This window comes from Callorhinus ursinus, unplaced genomic scaffold (genome assembly GCF_003265705.2).
Source record: "Callorhinus ursinus isolate GAN/ISIS: 27379988/994484 unplaced genomic scaffold, GSC_fseal_2.0 scaffold3, whole genome shotgun sequence".
NCBI lineage: Eukaryota > Metazoa > Chordata > Mammalia > Carnivora > Otariidae > Callorhinus > Callorhinus ursinus.
The window spans coordinates 80214941-80236276 of record NW_027397065.1 but is presented as its reverse complement, the minus strand read 5'-3'; the positions used below and the strand labels follow the sequence as shown (position 1 = coordinate 80236276).

Genomic DNA, 21336 nt, shown 5'->3' with positions numbered 1-21336 from the left:
GGTCTGCCTCCTGGACAGTGTTTACTTAGTCCTGAAAAATTCTTGACTCTGAATCTCTTCTTGTAACATTTCACATCTTTTGGAACATTACCCCTAACCTACTAAAATTATAAGCATCAACATTTATCTTACAGTGGCTATCACTTAAATTTTTTTTAATATTATAAACACCTTTACACCTAAAATGAGACTTGGGAAGAAAGGAGGGTTTTCATATGATTTTGAGGAAAGATTGCTTCAGCTGTTGGCTAATTTCTTCCAACTCATGTTTAATTTTTTATAGTTTCTAATGTATATAAAGACATGTTCACTTTTATTAATCCAAGGGTTAACATAACATATTGATTATCATGTAGAGGATATAAATTCCAGTCACAGTAGAGTTACACTCTACCAGATTAGATTCTAAAGTCAGGCAACATGATTTGGCAAAAACCACGTGTAAAAAAATTACACAATCACAATCACCCAAATGAAGGTAGACATTCTTTCTCTCCCAATCCAAGGCCCCCAAATCGTTCTCACATTACCACAGACTGCTGTTTCATCAGTTCCACACCAAATGAAGTTCCTGACTTGCATGTAAAGCCACTTAGTATGAATAACATCTATCTGTAAAATAAGAATCATTTTCAGCAGTTTAAGATGATCGTGTAACCAGGGCCCCCAGGACCAACAACAGATTCGTCTTCTTTTTCAATCTCATTGAAGGCACATGGTCTTTGACGGAATAGCCAGCAGAATTATCACAATGTTCTATTTCTTTCTCTCTCTCTTCCTCCTCCATCACCTCCTCTTCCTTCTTCTTCTTCCTCTCTCTCTCTCTCTCTGAGATAATTCATAGAAGTTAAACTCACACATTCTGTGTCTACACTGGAAGTTTTCTTAACTGTTCTCAATAGCTTATTACAAAACCAACTGTAACCAAGAGCTTATCAGTCTACTTACCCTCTTCCAACAGTTGCCCATTTCTGATCATCATAAGTGTGCCTTCTGTTCTGGAGTTCTGAACTCCCTCTACCCTGGTCATATAAGAACAAACTGGATTTGTCTATTTCTTCCAGTTTTTAATGAACACAAAAGAGAGTCCTGGTGGCATTATCTGTGGTTGTATTTTCAGGACATGGTCCATTTTCTCACAGCTAATGGCATCCCTGATGGTATACATCTGAGGAAATATGTTGGGTATTTGGGGTATGGGAAATGGTCTGTTCACTTACAATGGGGGCTTCTTTTAAGAAGTTTTACGTTCTATCTCTGAGGATATACTTTAATTTGCTCCCTAACTGAGCTTCTACACATTTAATTAAAACTTCACCTGGCATCTAGCTGTGTCCAGCTCTCACTGAGAAGTCCACAGCAAAGACAAAAGAAGGGCAAGAATTTTTTTAAAAGAAAAGTAATGTGAATAAGATTTGAAAGTCCCCACAGAGGAAGTCGAGCAGAAGGGACAGGGCCAAAAATACACGATCTCTTTAATTCTACCACTTTGAAAGGTGTTATTTTCCCCCCATTTTATAGAGGAAGAAACTGAGGTTTAAAGGTATTTAATAACTTACTCCAAGCCACACAGACAGTAGATGGTACACCAGGGATTCAGACCCAAATCTGTCTGGCCCGTACATGCTCAGCTTTCATTAAACCACATAATTAGTGCTATTCTTGAATCCCATGGTTTTGCCTTTGTAAAAAAGGTACTTATTTTTATAACACTTTTTTCCTGATCAAGCCACAAAATTTGTAACTACTGATTCCTTTCAAAGATTTCCATACAGTGAGATTGCTAGACCACCCCAGCTTCTGGAAAGGACTAGAAATCTTGGATAAAATACAAAACAACAAGAAATCAATTCTCGGACCAGGAGGGGAGGTCAGAAGAGCACACAGTGCAGCCTTTGTGCTCAGGTCTTTTGCCCAAACAGATGCTCTAGAGTTTTCGATTTCACAGCCTCGGCAGATATAGGGGATAGAACATAAGGTCCAGAGTCGGCCCAAGTGCAAGTCCTAACAGGTGATGGTCCAGATGAAGATGAGATTCCAAAGGGTTACACCCAAGCATAGGGGAAAGCCAGAAAGCAAGACCCTACCCCATAATTCGGGGTACTGCAGGGAACAGCAACTGTCTCAACCCTTGGCTCTGAGCAGATCACAGGGGGAAAAAGCCCTGAGAATCTGGAGATACCAGTTGGTCCCTGTGAGAACGTCAGCCCTAATTCAAACTACCTGTGAGATCCCAAAAGCCTCAAGCCAAATAATCATTGAGAAGCCGGGTTTTCATCCAGTGAGGATACCACCTGACGGAAGAGATATCTGGAAATGTTTGGGGAGTTTTTTGAGTGCTCATTATTCCTGGGAGCACCACAGGCATTTTTCAGGTAGAAGCAGAGACATGAAACCTCTATAATAGAGAAACGTCCCACCCGAGACGCTAATAACACACTCTGAGAAACACTGATTTCACGTAGATAGATGGGTGGCAACCACAGGGGGTTGAAAGAGCACAGCGGTATTTGCCTGGAACCCACTTTATTTCAGATTTCACATTTTTCACAATTCCCAAGGAAAAATAAAATCAGAGTCAATAATAACAAAATAAATAAGAAAATGAGGCACAACCTACAACCGACACATTCCCCCAACCCCCCCACCAGGCTGGTTCCTGAATAAGGAGTAGGCAAGAGATCCTAGAGAGTCCACCCGCCAAACACGCTTGCCACTGCCAGCCTGGGGCTGGTGGCTGACCCTGCCCCTCCCCACATCTGCACCAGGCCCTGATGGGCTGGAGGGCAGCCTCCTGCAGCTGATACTAGAGGATTCCACCCCAGGCAGCAGCAGCTGTGGGGTCGGGATCAGAGGGGGAGGCTGAGTGGGGCACAAGGGCTCAGGAGAACCTATTCTGGAGAGGTTCAGAGGTTCAGTGGACCCGGACGTCCACTGCCTCAGAGTCTCCACAGAATAATTCTCTCTCTAGTCTTCTGCCAGGTAAGGAGAGGTGGAGTCAGGATCAAAGGAAGGGGGACCTGGGGGTAACTGATCTCATAAGTACTTGCAGACAACCTCTGTCTTCAACTCCAGGCAAACCCTATTTTCAGAGGTATACGGTGCTTTCCATTTATAAAAACTGTCATTTCTAGGCTTATATGACTTGGCTTTCCGTTTCCAGCTTACATTTCGACCTCCTGGACAACACTAATTCAGTCACCACTTGCATCTTTTCCAACTGCACATTCAGAGGGTCCATATAGAGAGTTTGAAGTTAGCCAATGGGGGAGTACTGACACCACAAGAAGTGGCAAATGCTACAAATCAGGGTTTGGGGGGTTCCCTCCCAGAGAGAGCTGGTTCTTAAGCATGTAACAGCACACTACTGATGGCAATCTTAGCTGTAAATTTCTCTGGCCCTCAGTCTGCCCGTCCATAAAGTAGGTATAACACTTCTGCTTTTCTTTCTTCTCAGAGATGTTGAGATTTACCCAAGATAAAGACAACAAAGATGTGAAACTATTCAAATGTTGAGTAACTTTTGACAATATAAATCAGTTTTTATAATCAATAACATTGATTATTAATGACCCATTTCCTACCTTGTCTGAGAACAGGACAGAGACTGGACATACATAATCTTGGCCGGCTCATTCATAACTTGAGGAAATAAATGTGCTACGGTGAGCGCTGTGAATTGTGCAAGACTGTTGAATCACAGATCTGTACTTCTGAAACAAATAACGCAACATATTTTAAGAAAAAAGAAAAAGAAGAAGATAACAGGAGAGGAAGAAAAGGGGAGTATGTCAGAGGGGGAGACGAACCATGAGAGATGATGGACTCTGAAAAACAAACTGAGGGTTCTAGAGGGGAGGGGGGGGATGGGTTAGCCTGGTGATGGGTATTGAGGAGGGCACGTTCTGCGTGGAGCACTGGGTGTTATGAACAAACAATGAATCATGGAACACTGCACCAAAAACTAATGATGTAATATATGGTGATTAACATAACAATAAAAAGTTAAAAAAAAAAGATAATAAAATAACATTCAGAGCACGGAGGACCACAGGGGAAGGGAGGGAAAACTGAAGGGGGAGAAATTAGAGAGGGAGATGAACCATGAGAGACTCTGGACTCCAGGAAACAAACTGAGGGTTTCAGAGGGGAGGTGGTAACCGGGTGATGGGTATTGAGGAGGGCACATGTTGTGATGAGCCCTGGATGTTATATGCGACTAATGAATCATGGAACACTACATCAAAAGCTAATGATGTACTATAGAGTGGCTAACTGAACATAATAAAAAAAAATAAAAACTAAAAAAATAAAGTAATACATTTGCAGCTCAAAAAAAAAAAAAAAGTGAGTAAATTCTCTACCCATTTTCTTTAGCAAACTGCAAAAACCCTTGAGCAAAATCATGGAGAGAAGAAAACCAAGCTGCTTTTTACTATCCTCCACCCTCTCCCACTTGTAGGAAATTCGAAGAATTTCTTTCTGAAAGACTAAAACACCCATCTAGTCTGAAGGTGAAAAAAATCTCCAACTGTCTGCATAATACATTATTCTTTATATTTGTATACAAATATATTTTATAAAGTGAATCATGTGCCTCATCTTACTTGATTCTACTAACATCTATTTTTATTTTAGAGCTCAATACGACTCTCACCTTGCCTCTTTTCCCCTTTCCTTACATATAAAATAGAGGTTCTCTGATAAAATATGGTCTGAATTTCAATTTCAAGTATCAAGTAAGGATGCACAATGACTACATTTAGATCCATATCTGGGCCTTTGGGCTCTGTGCTCCGAACACCTGAATTAACATCAACTCTGTGTCCCGCAGTGAAAATAGATGTTGAATCAGGACAGCGTGGATATTTATCATCGTGAAAAAAATATGTGTAAGGTAAGCATTCAGATAACATTAGGAAACTACTACAAAACATGTGCTTTTGTAATTTATGGCGTGCTTTTGAGAACATGAAGGAGGGGACAGACTTTGTCCCCTGGGCGGGCCTTTCAAGGACAAGTCAGGGCACAGACCCAATAAGCAAGTCAGGAACGAGCATCAGGAAAGAAGGCGAGCTTCATGATTCAGGAATTACTGACTTTCAATCTTGTTTCTCTCCTAGGGAGAGAATTTTACTTGAAGACTGGATTCAAAAGATTTGTTGAAACATAATTCTGAAGACAAATTTGCACCAAGAAAAGCCAAAGAGAAATATGTTTTTCACACATAAGGAACAGCCTCGGAAAATTTGTAGGGAGAAGGGGAATATCGAGATCTGGAGAAAACGAAGTCAAGAATATGCATGGGTGAGGGAAGAATAAAATTTGGCCAAAACAAGGAAAAGCAGGGACTCCAAGGCAGTTAGGGCGCATCCCGAAGTACCCCACGTTCATGTGCCAGCAACTCAGTGACACAGCTCTATGACTCAGCTCTTCATTTCGACACCGGGAGACAAATCACCAAGGAAGCCACACACAGAAACTGTCTCAGCCCCACAGGTGGTTTGTCCCACCTCCCCGTCCAGGTGCCAATGTGTGCTGGCCTTCCAGGACTCTTCCCGTGGCTGATCTCTTTAAGATTCATCTCTGATTTAGAATGAAAAGCTTCGCCTAGGTAGAGGAATTTCAGGCATCACTGAGCAGTCAAGAACCATTTTTCACCCAAGCCCGTGGAAACGATCACATACCACCACTTGTGTATTCTACAGCTGTTTAACTCTCTTGTATCCCTTGAGGCAGGCTCCCCAAAATAACTTGATGGCTTACTCCTTTTAGGGTGAAATCAATGAAACAAACACTCAGGGTGATAAAAGAAGCATATTTCAAAGCTGGATAATGTCAGGGGCACCCGCAAACCCGAGGGACTACCAGAGATCTTCCCGGAGAAGGAAGGAGGGTCCCCTGTCCTTTAGTGATCCTTGGAAGCCTGCATGATTACAATCATGGCAATCATCTCTTCATTTTTTCATTCATGGAACAAATATTTACTGAGCAGTTATCCAGTGTCAAGTCATGTTCACACCACTGGTTTCCTGCAGTGAACAAGGCAGGAAGGGACCTGCCCTTGCGGTCTTTACATTACAGGTGAGGGAGGAAAACAAGCAAACACACACAAGAGAAAAATGTCAGATGGAGACAAAAGTGCCTAGAGAGACCCGATGTGATAGGGCAGGACCGTGGGGCTACGTTAAATCACGCGGCCAGAGGCGGTCTCTCCAAGCAGGTGAGGTTTAAAGTACGCAGGTGGGCGTGCGCGGCCGTAAGCAGCAGATGCGGGAGGCACCCGGAGGAAGCGCAGGCGAAGAGGGGGGCGGGGACTCGACATCGTAAGACACGGGAGGCGGCGGCTGTGGCTGGAAAGTGTGCGCGAGCCGGGAGGGTGTGAGGTGGCAGTGGGACTGCAGACAGAGGCCAGATCACAAAAGAAGCGATTGGGTTTCATCCTGACTGCGATGGGAAACTATTGTGTTGGTTTAAGAAGGGGAGTGAGGCGATCAGACCTAAGTGTTTACAAATCCCCCTGGCCATGGCACCCAGGGCGGATTATAAGGTGTCAAGAGCTAGAGCAGGGAGGCAGGGGAATGGAACTATCCCAGTGGATGAACGCTGACCATGGCTTTGATGGGGTCGGTGGCTACAGTGACAGCAAGCAGGGGTCAGGTTCAAGACACATCTGAGAAGCGCCCTCCATGAGTGCTGCCTGTGAACAGGACAGGCCTATGGGGAAGGAAAAAGTACATCACGAATCCCGGCCGCCTTCGGCATTCCTTGGCTTGTGACCGCTTCCCCCAACTTCCTGCCTCTGTCTTCTCCAGGCTGCCTTCCCTCCGTGTCTCTGTGTCTCCCTCCCCTTACAGTGACACCAGTCGTAGGATACGGGCCTACCCTCATCCAGTGTGACCCCACCTTAACGTGATTACCTCTGCGAGAACCCTGTTTCCGAATAAGGTCACATTCACAGCTTCTGGGCGGAGGGGACTTTTAGAGGATACTTGACAACTTAGTAGAGCAGCGGAGGGGACTGCCCGGTTGTCTTCGAGACACTGCTCTCTCTCGGGGAACCAGAACCACACAGCACACATGCAGGGAAGGGTGTCATCCCAGACCCGTGAGGCTCAGAACTGTCTCGTTGTCTTGTGAAGCAGGGCACTGCAGTGTGGTGATAGAGTGGTGTGTGGAGACTCTACCTGTCAGCGTTGGGGGAGTGTGTGCAGCGCGTGCCTGTGTGTGTGTGTTTCCAGAGCAGGAGCGACAGATGGGGAGAGGAGAAATGGAACACACCTACATCAGACTTACATCTCAACTATGGAGGCATCAGGCAGCATCAACAGGTGTTATAGCCTGAATTGTGTCCATCCCTGACCCCAGATTCATATGTGGAGGCCCAAACCCTCAATGTGACTGTACTTGGAGACTGGGACTTTAGGGAAGTGATTAAGGTTAAATGAGGTCATAAGATTGGGACCCTGATCCAGTAGGATTGGTGTCCATACAAGAAAAAGACACCAGATCCCTCTCCCTCTCTCTCTTCCCATGTATGCACAGAAAAAATGGCCATGTGAGCCAGGTCAGCAAGAAGGTGGCTGTTTACAAACCAGGAAGAAAGACCTCACCGGAAACCATCCCTGACAGCACCTTATCTTGGATTTTCAGCCTCCAGAAGTGTGACAAAATAAATGTCTATTGTTTAAGCCATCCAGACTCTGGCAATTTTTTATGGTGGCCTGAGCAAATTGATACAGCATGTCTTCATTTCAGCTGTAATATATAGGAGCCAAATGCCCCCACAGACATTCAGGAGAGGGGAGGGAAGGTTCAAGGTATGGTTCCATCTTCTAGAAACACATCTCTTAAATCTTCATGACAGAGCTTCCGACTGGCTTACAAAGGATTTTTTATTAAACAAATGCTTATGGTGTGTTTATTATGCACAATTCACTAGTAGTATTGCTAAATACAACTTGCCTTTCAAGATTCAGTGGAGATTAGTGGACTTTGGTCTGATCCCAAAGAGAAAGTGGCTTTGTTGAGTCGCTGTGTGCTTCCCCATTTCTATGCATTGAACGGAAATAATGTCCACCTTCTGGGATGATGATTTTGAAGAGATGAAAAACCAACCTGTGCTGTGAAAGTAAAATGATATTAACCATTTCTGGGAAAATACGATTTTTTTTTCAAACTTGTAACAATGTTCTACACACTATAGACATTGTTCCTCATGCTATCTCCAGCAACTGAGAACTAAAGTTGTTTCCTTCTCTCCCCTGTGTTTTCTAGCCCCCTTCCATAGTGTTGCCACATGGGGAATTATTTTGACCCTTGGTAACAAGTGTAGAGGCTTCATGCAATTGGATTTCACAGTCCGTATTCACTTTAAGCTCTTCCTGGATGGTGTCCCTGAAAAAAACACACAGATAGGAACCAAGGGGTCACATGGAAGGTCTCTCTGGTTTAACCTCTTTACTGACAACCTGGAAGAATGTGAAAATACCACATTAATGAAACCTGATTCTAAATGGGGAGTTGCTACAATGGCAGAGGACTACTTTGAGGAGAAAACCACAGAGTCACTGAAATTCACATTGGCTAGTCACCATCTAATATACTGGAGAACTAAAAAAGAATTCCAAACAGGGACTGTCGATGGATGAGTGAAGTCAGTCAAATATTAATGTCCTAAAAGGCCTGAGGGTAATGGCGAAGTTAATCGTGCATGGTTGCAGAACTGAGGCGAGCTAAAAATGATCCGTGCTGCTTTGTACAGAGAGGAAAGAAAATGTAAGGGACCAGAGACATGCAATCTAGAATTCGCAACTATATCACTTGTGTTATTCCTTTGGAGACTCCCTCAGTCACAGGCAAGTTAAAGGCACATTTCAAGGGAAGAGTGGAAGGAGAGGATGGACATTAGGAAAAACGAGTTGAACGGAGGATGACAGCAGATAAACAGCAAGTGGCTGCATTCACAATTATTCAGGGTTACAGATAGTGGTGTGGCTCAGCAGGTAAGGACTTTGAAATCAGACCGGTTTTGAGTCTCTTATTTGGCCACCTCTTAGTTGACCTTGAGCAAATGGTGGAACTCTCCAAGTCTCGGTTTCTGGGTCTGAAAAAATGAAGTAGTAGGAATACTTGATTCTCAGGGTTGTTTGAGGAGGGAATGAGGGAGTGCTTGGCAGAAATTAGTACAACTCAAGCCATAAAAAGATTCAAATCTTCGCCATTTGCAACAACATGGATGGACCTAGAGGGTACTCTGCTAAGTGAAATACGTCAGACAGAGAGAGACAAATACCATACAGTTTCACTTATATGTGGAATCTAAAAACAAAACAAAACAAACCAGAAACAGACTCAGATACAGTGAACAAACCGATGGTTTGCCAGAGAGAAGGAGGGCCCCTGTGAAGGAGATGGACAAAACAGGTGAGCGTAACAAAGTACAAACGTTCAGTCATAAAATAAGTGAGACACAGAGACACAATGTATAGCATAGGAATATAGTCAATAATATTGTAACAACTTTGTATGGTGACAGATGGTAACTAGACTTATTGTGGTGACCATTTCATAGTATATAGATATTGAATCACTATATGTGCACCTGCAATTAATACAATATTACATGCAATTACTCTTCAATTAAAAAACAGAAATTAGGGGTGCCTGGGTGGCTCAGTCAGTTAAGCGTCTGCCTTTGGCTCAGGTCATGATCCCAGGGTCCTGGGATCGAGCCCCGCATCGGGCTCCATGCTCCGCGGGAAGCCTGCTTCTCCCTCTCCCACTCCCCACTGCTTGTGTTACCGCTCTCGCTGTGTCTCTCTCTGTCAAATAAATAAATCTTTATAAATAAATAAATAAATAGCAGAAATTAGTACAATCTCTGATATATAATTTCTCAGTGCTAATGACAACAAGCAATAATGATAATCCACATGTCATTAGGTTTTTTATATTAATGTACATACATTTTTGTCAAAAGTTTTTACCTTCTGTTAGTGATGATTTTTGCATGTGAATTTTCCAGACATGACATTCAACTTAGAGTTTCCGACAATTCAACAGCCCCTATGTTGGCATTTTAAGTAGTTTACTGTCCCCCATCACTTTCTCTACCACATAACTCTACCATCTGTCCTCCCATCCCTTCTCAATCAGAATAACCCTAATAGACAGTCCTGGATCTAGTGATTTTTCAAAACATGAGAATACGGAATGAGAACCAGATGGTAAATTTGAGCATATCTAGGACAATCACTTTTTTCAGCTACAAAAACAAACAAAACTAAAGAGTGGTTTCTCTTTTTTATACATTGGTTTCCCTGGCCAGATATATCCTTGAACTCTATTAGATGACATAAAATTTCCATCCACTCATCAAGTAGCACGTACCTCAAACTACAGGGTATCAAAGAAAGTGCATTTTGCTGGAGCCATTTGAGAATCTCACTCAGGTAGTTGTTTTCTGTTGCCTGTATCGATCAGGTATTTTCTGTGCTTTTAAGTTGAAGGGCAAATGGGAGATATTATTTTTAAAAAGATAAATATTTGAAGAAAATTTAACGGGAATCAAGGGGAGAAGGGATGGACAGAGTGTGCTGTAACACAATTATGTAAATGACCATGTTAAAGAATTTCGTCCATGAAGTCTGCATGCTGATTTACAGCCCTTCCAGAGGCACTCAGTGATGAAGTGTGTTCCCATAAAGGTCCTTTTCTGAGGTTAGAACCTGGTTTGCCCCCTTGTAATCTAGAGCCTACTGTATTAATTAACAAGACCAAACACATTCCTTTTTCAATTGAAAACTTGTGCTCCAATGGCTTGATCAATCTGATAACACTAAAAAAAAAAAAAAGAAAAGAAAGAGAAAAAGAAAGAGAAAAAAAACCATTCTGGTTTCGATTCCTTCTGAGAGAAGTGAATGACATAATACTTCTATACATAGTGCAGACATGTCAATTTCTTTTCAGAAATTGGACATTCTTTGAAGAGTGCATAAAAACTATCAAGTAGATTCTGGCAGAGACATTACCTCAGGATAATAAATCAATCGTCTCAAACCTTTCTTTTTTCTTTTTTTTTTAATTTTATTATGTTATGTTAGTCACCATACAATACATCCTTAGTTTTTGATGTAGTGATCCACAATTCACTGTTTTCGTATAACACCCAGTGCCCCATGCAGTACGTGCCCTCCTTAATACCCATCACTGGGCTAACCCATCCCCCCACCCCCCCTAGAACCCTCAGTTTGTTTCTCAGACTCCATCGTCTCTCATGGTTCATCTCCCCCTCCGATTTCCTCACCTTCATGTTTCCCTTCCTTCCCCTAATGTCCTCCCTGCTATTCCTTACGTTCCACAAATAAGTGAAACCATATGATAATTGACTTTCTCTGCTTGACTTATTTCACTTCGCATCATCTCCTCGAGTCCCATCCATGTTGATGTAAAAGTCGGGTATTCATCCTTTCTGATGGCTGAGTCATATTCCATTGTATACGTGGACCACATCTTCTTTATCCATTCATCTGTTGAAGGGCATCTGGGCTCTTTCCACAGTTTGGTTATTGCAGACATTGCTGCTATGAACATTGGGGTGCATATGGCCCTTCTTTTCACTACATCTGTGTCTTTGGGGTAAATACCCAGGAGTGCAATTGCTGGGTCATAGGGTAGCTCTATTTTTAACTTTTTGAGGAATCTCCACACTGTTTTCCAAAGTGGCTGTACCAACTTGCATTCCCACCCACAGTGTAAGAGGGCTCCCCTTTCTCCACAACCTCTCCAACATTTGTTGTTTCTTTCCCTGTCCATTTTTGCCATTCTAACTGGTGTAAGGTGGTATCTCAATGTGGTTTTGACTTGAATTTCCCTGATGGCTCATGATGATGAACATTTTTTCATGTGTCTGTTAGCCATTTGTATGTCTTCTTCAGAGAAGTGTCTTTTCATATCTTCTGCCCACTTTTTGCCTTGACTATTTGTTTTATGGGTGTTGAGTTTGAGAAGTTCTTTATAGATCTTGGATATCAGCCCTTTATCTGTAGTGTCATTTGCAAATATCTTCTCCCATTCTGTGGGTTGCCTGTTTTGTGGACTGTTCCCTTTGCTGTGCAGAAGCTTTTTATCTTGATGAAGTCCCAAAAGTTCCATTTTTGCTTTTGTTTCACTAGCTTTTGGAGATGTATCTTGAAAGAAGTTGCTGTGGCCGATGTCAAAGAGGTTACTGCCTATGTTCTCCTCTAGGATTTTGATGGATTCCTGTCTCACATTGAGGTCTTTCATCCACTTTGAGTTTATCGTTGTGAATGGTGTTAGAGAATGGTCGAGTTTCATTCTTCTGCATGTGGCTGTCCAATTTTCCCAGCACCATTTATTTGAAGAGACTGTCTTTTTTCCATTGCATCTTTTTTCCTGCGTTGTCGAAGATTATTTGACCACAGAGTTGAGGGTCCATATCTGGGTTCTCTATTCTGTTCCATTGGTCTATATGTCTGTTTTTGTGCCAGTACCATGCTGTCTTGGTGATCACTCCTTTGTAATATAGCTTGAAATCGGGCAACGTGATGCCCCCAGCTTTGTTTTTCTTTTTCAACATTTCCTTGGCGATTCGGGGTCTTTTCTGATTCCATACAAATTTTAGGATTGTTTGTTCCAGCACTTTGAAAAATGTCATTGGAATTTTGATTGGGATGGCATTGAAGGTATAGATTGCTCTGGGTAGTGTAGACATTTTAACAATGTTTATTCTTCCAATCCATGAGCATGGAATGTTTTTCCATCTTTTTGTGTCTTCTTCAATTTCTTTCATGAGTGTTCTGTAGTTCCTAGAGTATAGATCCTTTGCCTCTTTGGTTAGGTTTATTCCGAGGTATCTTATGGTTTTTGGTGCTGTTGTAAATGGAATCGTTTCTCTAATTTCTCTTTCTACAGTTGCGTTGTTAGTGTATAAGAAAGCCACTGATTTCTGTGCCTTGATTTTGTATCCTGCCACATTACTGAATTGCTGTATGAGTTCTAGTAATTTGGGGGTGGATTCTTTTGGGTTTTCCACATAAAGTATCATGTCATCTGCGAAAAGAGAGAGTTTGACTTCTTCTTTGCCAATTTGAATACCTTTTATTTCTTTTTGTTGTCTGATTGCTGTTACTAGGGCTTCTAGTACTATGTTGAACAATAGTGCCGAAAGTGGGCATCCTTGACGTGTTCCTGATCTTAAGGGAAAGGTTCTCAGCTTTTCCCCATTGAGGATAATATTCACTGTGGGTTTTTCATAGATGGATTTTATGAACTTGAGGAATGCCCCCTCTATCCCTATACTCTGAAGAGTTTTAATCAGGAAAGGATGTTGTATTTTGTCAAATGCTTTTTCTGCATCAGTTGAGAGGACCATATGGTTCTTCTCCCTCCTCTTATTAATGTGTTCTATCACATTGATTGATTTGCGAATGTTGAACCACCCTTGCATCCCGGGGATAAATCCCACTTGGTCGTGGTCGATGATCTTTTTAATGTATTGTTGGGTCCTACTGGCTAGGATTTTGTTGAGGATTTTGGAATCCATATTCATCAGGGATATCGGTCTGAAATTCTCCTTTTTGATGGGGTCTTTGCCTGGTTTGGGGATTAAGGTAATGCTGCCCTCATAGAATGAGTCTGGAAGTTTTCCTTCTGTTTCTATTTTTTGAAACAGCTTCAGGAGAATAGGTATTATTTCTTCTTTGAATGTTTGGTAGGATTCCCCAGGGGAATCTATCAGGCCCTGGACTCTTGTTTTTTGGGAGGTTTTTGATCACTGCTTCAATCTCGTTACTGGTTATTGGCCTATTCAGGTTGTCCATTTCTTCCTGTTTCAGTCTTGGCGGCTTATAGTTTCCAGGAAGGCCTCCATTTCATCCAGATTGCTCAGTTTATTGGCATATAGTTGTTGATAATAATTTCTAATAATTGTTCCTATTTCCTTGGTGTTAGTCATGATCTCTCCCCTTTCGTTCATAATTTTATTAATTTGGGTCCTTTCTCTTTTCTTTTGGATAAGTCTGGCCAGCGGTTTGTCGATCTTATTAATTCTTTCAAACAACCAACTTCTAGTTTCGTTGATGTGATCTACTGTGTTTCTGGTTTCTAATTCATTGATCTCTGCTTTAATTTTAATTATTTCTCTTCTAATGCGTGGCTTAGGCATCGTTTGTTGCTTTTTCTCTAGTTCTTTAAGGTGTAGAATTAGTTGGTGAATTCGGGATTTTTCTATTTTTTTTGAGTGAGGCTTGGATGGCTATGTATTTCCCCCTTAGGACCGCCTTTGCAGTATCCCATAGGTTTTGGACCAATGTGTTTTCGTTCTCATTGATTTCCATGAATTGTTTAAGTTCTTCTTTGATTTCCTGGTTGACTCCAAACATTCTTGAGCAGAGTGGTCTTTAGCTTCCAAGTGTTTGAATTTCTGCCAAATTTTTTCTTGTGATTGAGTTCCAGTTTTAAAGCATTGTGGTCTGAGAATACGCAGGGAATAATCTCAATCTTTTGGTATTGGTTGAGACCTGATTTGTGACCTAGTATGTGGTCTATTCTGGAGAAAGTTCCATGTGCACTCGAGAAGAATGAGTATTATGTTGTTTTAGGGTGGAATGTTCTGTAAATATCTATGAGATCCATCTGGTCCAGTGTATCATTCAAAGTTCTTGGTTCCTTGTTGATTTTCTGCTTAGATGATCTGTCCATTGCTGAGGGTGGAGTATTGAGGTATCCTACAATTAGCGTATTGTTATCAATATGACTCTTTATTTCGGTTAACAGTTGGCCTATGTATTTGGCTGCTCCCATGTTGGGGGCATAGATATTTACAATTGTTAGATCTTCTTGTTGCATAGACCCTTTAAAAATGATATAGTGTCCTTCTGTGTCTCTAATTACAGACTTTAGTTTAAAATCTAATTAGTCTGATATAAGAATTGCTACCCCAGCTTTCTTTTGAGGTCCGCTGGCACGGAAGATAGATCTCCATCCCTTCACTTTCAGTCTGGACGTATCTTTAGGTTCAAAATGAGTCTCTTGTAGGCAGCATATGGATGGGTCCTGTCTTTTTATCCAATCTGCAACCCTGTGCTGTTTTATGGGAGCATGTAGGCCATTCACGTTGAGAGTGATTATTGAAAGATATGAATTAATTGTCATCATGTTGCCTGTGAAGACGTTGTTTTTATAGATTGTCCCTGTAAATTTCTGTTGTATATCACTCTTGGGGTCTTTCTCCTTTTATAGAACCCCGCTTAATTATTTCTTGCAGGGCCGGCTTAGTGGTCACATATTCTTTCAGTTTCTGCCAGTCGTGGAAGCTCTGCATCTCTCCATCCATTCTAAATGACAGCCTTGCCGGATAAAGTATTCTTGGCTGCATGTTCTTCTCATTTAGTACCCTGAATATGTCTTGCCAGGCCTTTCTGGCTTGCCAGGTCTCTGTGGATAGGTCTGACATTATTCTGATGTTCCTCCCTCTGTACGTAAGGAATCTCTTCCCCCTAACTGCCCTTAAGATGGTTTCCTTCTTTCTAAGATTTGCAAGTTTTACTATTACATGCCGGGGTGTTGGTCTGTTTTCCTTGATCCTGGGAGAGGTCCTCTCTGCCTCTAGGACGCGAATGTTTGTTTCATTCTCCAGATTGGGGAAGTTCTCAGCTACGATTTGCTCAGATACATCTTCTAGTCCTCTCTCTCTCTCTCTCCACCCCCTCCGGGATTCCAATTATTCTGACATTGGAACGCTTCATGGTGTCACGTATTTCTCTGATTCTATTTTCATGGATTCTGAGTTGTTTTTCCATGGCCTCCTCTTTTCCCTTTTTATCTATGATATCGTCTTCCAGGTCGCTTATTCGTTCTTCTGCCTCAGTTGCCCTAGCTGTTAGATTATCTAGATTGGATTGGATCTCATTGATAGCATTTTTAAGTTCTGCCAATTCAGCTTTCATTTCTGCCCTTAGAGCCTCTATGTTGCCATTAATTGATTTCTCCAGTCTAGCCATTGTCTTCTCAATTGCTAGCCTGAATTCCATCTCTGACATCTTGGTTATATCTGCATCCATTTGTAAATCTGCAGCCTAAGTCATGATCTCTGAGTCTTTTCTATTTGGGGGGTTCCTCCTCCTAGTCATTCTGTTGATGGGTGTTTGAGGGAATGTATAGAGTCCAAATTATTGACCAGAACCCAAACAAGATGCACCTGTTTTCTAGGGACCTTAGGGTTGCTGGCCTCTTGTTTTCCCAGCCTGTCTTCTGGGGGAGGGGCCTGCCGCACTGTTACTCAGGCAACCCAGTTTGGGTGGAGTTGCCCTGCCCCCCTGTGGTGGGGGATGGGCTCAGCGGGAATCAGTTTGGGGGGCTTTTGTTCTCTGGTGGCTTTCCCTGGTGGCTTTCCCCATCTCTTCTGAAAGTCAGAGCAGAAGAGACCGTTTCCAACCCTCTGTCTCAGGGCAGAGAGACCACGGTCTGTTCTTCAGTGAGCTCTCCAGGCCACACTCTCTCCGTTTCTGTCCGAGCTGCTATAAACTGCAGCGGCCTGGGTTGTGCGCCCCTCCGCAGCGCCCCCAGTCCTGCCTCCAGGTTGGAGCACGTCTCTGCCCCTTGTGCTTCTAAAACCGCCAGCCGCCCCCAGTTCGCAGGCATGCGACCCTGCCGCTCCGGGTTTCTGCCCCGGGGGCTGCCCTAAAGTCCTTTCCCGGCTGCTACCGGTCTGTGAGTCTGTGCCCCGTCCCCACCGCGCAAGGCTGTCTGTCGCTCACTGGCGGTGTAGGATCCCCACAGCCAGGCACCCTCCCGCTGCCGTTTATCCTCCGATTTCTGCCCGCGGAATCACGGCTCCTCGCTTCGTACCTCGGAACCAACCGCCTGTGATATTCTGTTTGTAGAGATCCAGATCTTCTTACATCTCAGGCTCGTTTCGTGGGTGCTCAGAGTGGTCTGGTAGATACCCAGCTCAATTCCGGGGACCAGTTGGAATAGGGTCCCCTACTCCTCCGCCGTCTTTCCTCTCTCATCTCAAACCTTTTTGTGTCATCTTGGATTTTAATGCCATTGGAACAATTTCCTATACTTTCAGCTATTTCCACTGAGGCACCAAACTATTTTTTATAAGTAATTATTAAGAAGTTTAGAATTTTCTTTTTAATTTCATTAACTCAACAAATGTCTCCCTTTTTCCCTTACTCTTTGTCTCCGTATAACACCACAATGATGTTTTCACACTTAGAGTGCTTTTTATCATTCATTTTTGCTTGAAGGAAGGGTCTTCCTCAAGAAAGGGGAAAATTAGCACACTCCTTTTCTGAAAATATAAACATCAAAAAATACCATGTTCTACTTGGGAATTCAAACACATTAAGAACACTTTATTATTTAGGGAAGTGTTTTCCCAACATAAAAGTTGCTAATATATTCCAGATGTGTATTTATTAGCCATCCAGCTCTACAACTGAAAAAATGTTTGAGATGTTTTTCTAGCTTATTGAAATAGAAATGACTGAATGCCCATAGGCTTTCCACTCGTATGCTATATGTAGTAATCAGATAAGCAATCATACAAGGCATACTGAATTATCTTTAGCTTGGGACATGTGGTTGTCGGTTTTTTTTAAAAGATTTTATTTATTTATTTATCTTATTTATTTGAGAGAGAGAGCACGAGCGTGTGCACACATGCATGCTCATGGGGGGAGGCATAGAAGGTAGAGGGAGGAGAGGGAAAGAATCCCAAGCAGACTCCACAGTGAGTGGAGCCCGATGCAGGGCTTGATCCCATGACCCTGAGATCATGACCTGAACCAAAACCAAGAGTAGGACGCCTAACTGAGCCACCCAGGCGACCCATCACGTGGGTTTTATAAGGTATCCTACCTGCTCTCCAGGTGTGGCAAACAACATATTTTGGTTAGTTGTTTTATGTTGATCTGGCCTCAGTTTTGGGTAAATATGTTTTCTTTGACAACTTGTCTGCATTGACTAGCAGTTTTTTTGGGCTTAGAAAAGTAATCAGAAGAGGGACGAGCAAGATGGCAGAGGAGTAGGAGACCTGGATTTCGTCCAGTCCCAGGAATTCAGCTGGATAGGGATTAAACCATTCTGAACACCTAGAAACTCAACAGGAGATTGAAGAAAAGAATAACAACAACTCTCTGAGCAGAAAAGTGACCACTTTCTGGAAGGTATCCGTACAAGAATGAAATTCATGCCCTAGATAAGCAAACATTTAAAGGACTCGTATCCTTGAAACAGCTGGCCGTGATCCAAAGGAACCAGAGCAGTTGAGAAAACTGTTTATTGGTGGTTTGAGCTTTGAAACTACAGATGATAGTTTAAGAGAACATTTTGAAAAATGGGGTACACTTACAGATTGTGTGGTGATGACAGACCCCAAAACAAAACGTTCCAGGGGTTATGGTTTTGTGACTTACTCTTGTGTTGAAGAGGTGGATGCAGCAATGTGTGCCCAACCACACAAGGTTGATGGGCGTGTAGTGGAACCAAAGAGCTGTTTCTAGAGAGGATTCTGTAAAGCCTGGTGCCCATCTCACAGTGAAGAACATTTTTGTTGGTGGCATTAAAGAAGACACAGAAGAACAGAATTTGAGAGACTACTTTGAAAAGTATGGCAAGATTGAAACCACAGAAGTTATGGAAGACAGGCAGAGTGGGAAAAAGAGAGAATCTGCTTTTGTAACTTTTGATGATCATGATACAGTTGATAAAATTGTTGTTCAGAAATACCACACTATTAATGGGCATAATTATGAAGTGAAAAAAGCCCCTTCTAAACAAGAAATGCAGTCTGCTGGATCACAAAGAGGTCGTGGAGGTGGATCTGGCAACTTCATGCGTCGTGGAGGAAACTTTGGAGGTGGTGGTAACTTTGGCCGTGGTGGCAACTTCGGTGGAAGAGGAGGCTATGGTGGCGGAGGTGGCAGCAGCAGAGGTAGTTATGGAGGAGGTGATGGTGGATATAATGGATTTGGAGGTGATGGTGGCAACTCTGGTGGTGGTCCTGGATATAGTAGTAGAGGAGGCTATGGTGGTGGTGGACCAGGATATGGAAACCAAGGAGGCGGATATGGAGGTGGTGGTGGAGGATATGATGGTTACAATGAAGGAGGAAATTTTGGAGGTGGGAATTATGGTGGTGGTGGGAAGTATAATGATTTTGGAAATTATAGTGGACAACAGCAATCAAATTATGGACCCATGAAGGGGGGCAGTTTTGGTGGAAGAAGCTCGGGCAGTCCCTATGGTGGTGGTTATGGATCTGGTGGTGGACGTGGTGGATATGGTAGCAGAAGGTTCTAAAAAAATTTCAGAAGAAAAGGGCTACAGTTCTTAGCAGGAGAGAGAGCGAGGAGTTGTCAGGAAAGCTGCAGGTTACTTTGAGACAGTCGTCCGAAATGCATTAGAGGAACTGTAAAAATCTGCCACAGAAGGAACGATGATCCATAGTCAGAAAAGTTACTGCAGCTTAAACAGGAAACCCTTCTTGTGCAGGACTGTGATGGCCACAGTTTGCAAAAAGTGCAGCTATTGATTAATGCAATGCAGGGTTAGTTACATGTACATTCCTGAGGGGTTTCACCTGTTGTGGCTTTGTCTTTTTCTTTTCTTTTCATTACATCAGGTATATTGCCCTGTAAATTGTGGTAGTGGTACCAGGAATAAAAAATTAAGGAATTTTTAACTTTTCAAAAAAAAAGAAAAGAAAAGTAATCAGAAAGAATAAAAATTCATTTTTCACTTACACATGGTGTTTTCTGAAGTCTGTGTCCGTCTTTTTTACCAAGTGCTTTGAGTAAATAAAAGTAATTCTTGATTTTTTGTATACAAATTTTATTAGAAAAATATTTTGTTCTTAAAGGGTCATTTGGATATTCTTTGGTGGAAAAAAAAAAAGACAAAAAAAAATAGCTGTTTACTTGGAAGAAAATAACAGACCTCCTGTAACACCCAAGTTTTGCTGCTGTCTCCATCAATGACTCAAATGACTTCCTGCCCTCATCAGCATCAAGGTATAATGTCTTCCCCCTTCATCTGCCATCGGATGATCTTGTTGGGGACAGTTTGGAACATTTATGGACTTTGGCTTGTACCAATATGAGTTATTACATTCCATATGATTAAATCATATATTTCCTGCTACATCAAGGTGATCCAAATATCTGGAGCAAATTCCATTTTGTTGTAGGTAAAAGCAAGCTGCCCTACATTACGTTTGATAGCACAGCATTAAATGTCTGCTACCTTAGGGGTGTTTTTGGCTTTTTAGATTAAAATGCCTGATAAAGACACTTGTATATTTTCATTTACCATTTATTGCCTGTGAGTTGGAAGGCTATTCTCCCAAAATGTTTTTGGTTACAGGAGGGAAAATTTGGAGACAGTGTCTCTGTTACTTCCTCGAGAAAATGAGTCCTTTATTTATATCATCAAGCCACTTATGTCTCTAAATTGTTCTGCTAGTAATTGACACATTCTCCTTTAAAAGTTCTTACACTGTGAGTGCTGTGCTGCTTTAAAAACAGTTAAGAAGTACCTATGCATTTGGAATTCTGTTCCTTTAGGAGGGAAATTAAAAAGAGAGAGAAGGAGGAAGGAGAAAAAGCTAGTCCTCAAAGTGTTTAAGGCTCAAGGGTTGAGGGAAAGAAAAGCATGAAATGCAGAAGAAGAAAACAATGAAAGAAAAATGGTAAGTGTTGACATTCAGAGTGCAGAGTTAACTGCACATCTGAGAAAGCCAAAATCACAGGGAACTAGTGCCTCTTTCACAGCAAGGATTAGGGGTTTTCAGGGTCCCAGAACTATCTGCAAGAGAATGCAGACACTTAAAATTATGTTTGTTTATATTCAAGTATAATTAACACACAGTGTTAGTTTAGTTTCAGGTGTACAATAGAAAGATTCAGTAATTCTCTACACTTCTCAGTGCCCCAAGATAAGTGTGCTCTTAACCCCCTTCCCCTCTTTCAGCCATCCCCCCACCTCTCCCCTCCCTCTTGGCAACCACCAACTCGTTCTCTGTATTAAGGGTCTGGGTTTTTTGGTCTCTTTTTTTCTTTGTTCATTTGTTTCTTAAATTCACATATGAGTGAATCATATGGCATTTGTCTTTCTCTGACTTATTTCAGTTAGCATTATCCCCTCTAGGTCCACCCATGTTGTTGCAAATGGCAAGAGTTCATTCTTTTTTATGGCTGAGTAACATTCCATTCCTCTATTGATGGACACTTGGGTTGATTCCATTTCTTGACTATTGTAAATAATGCTGCAGTAAACACAGGAGTACATGTATCTTTTCAATGT

At 42.2% G+C, this 21336-nt stretch overlaps 1 protein-coding gene across 1 annotated transcript; it reads left to right on the top strand.

The window, feature by feature from the left end:
• The first annotated feature begins 9413 nt into the window (after positions 1–9413).
• LOC112820450 (heterogeneous nuclear ribonucleoprotein A3-like) lies at positions 9414–19547 on the top strand. The gene is given in 3 exon segments (XM_073891140.1): positions 9414–9426; positions 18271–18517; positions 18519–19547. Coding segments are annotated over 3 exon segments (1077 nt in total). The 3' UTR covers positions 19336–19547.
• The last annotated feature ends 1789 nt before the right edge of the window (positions 19548–21336 follow it).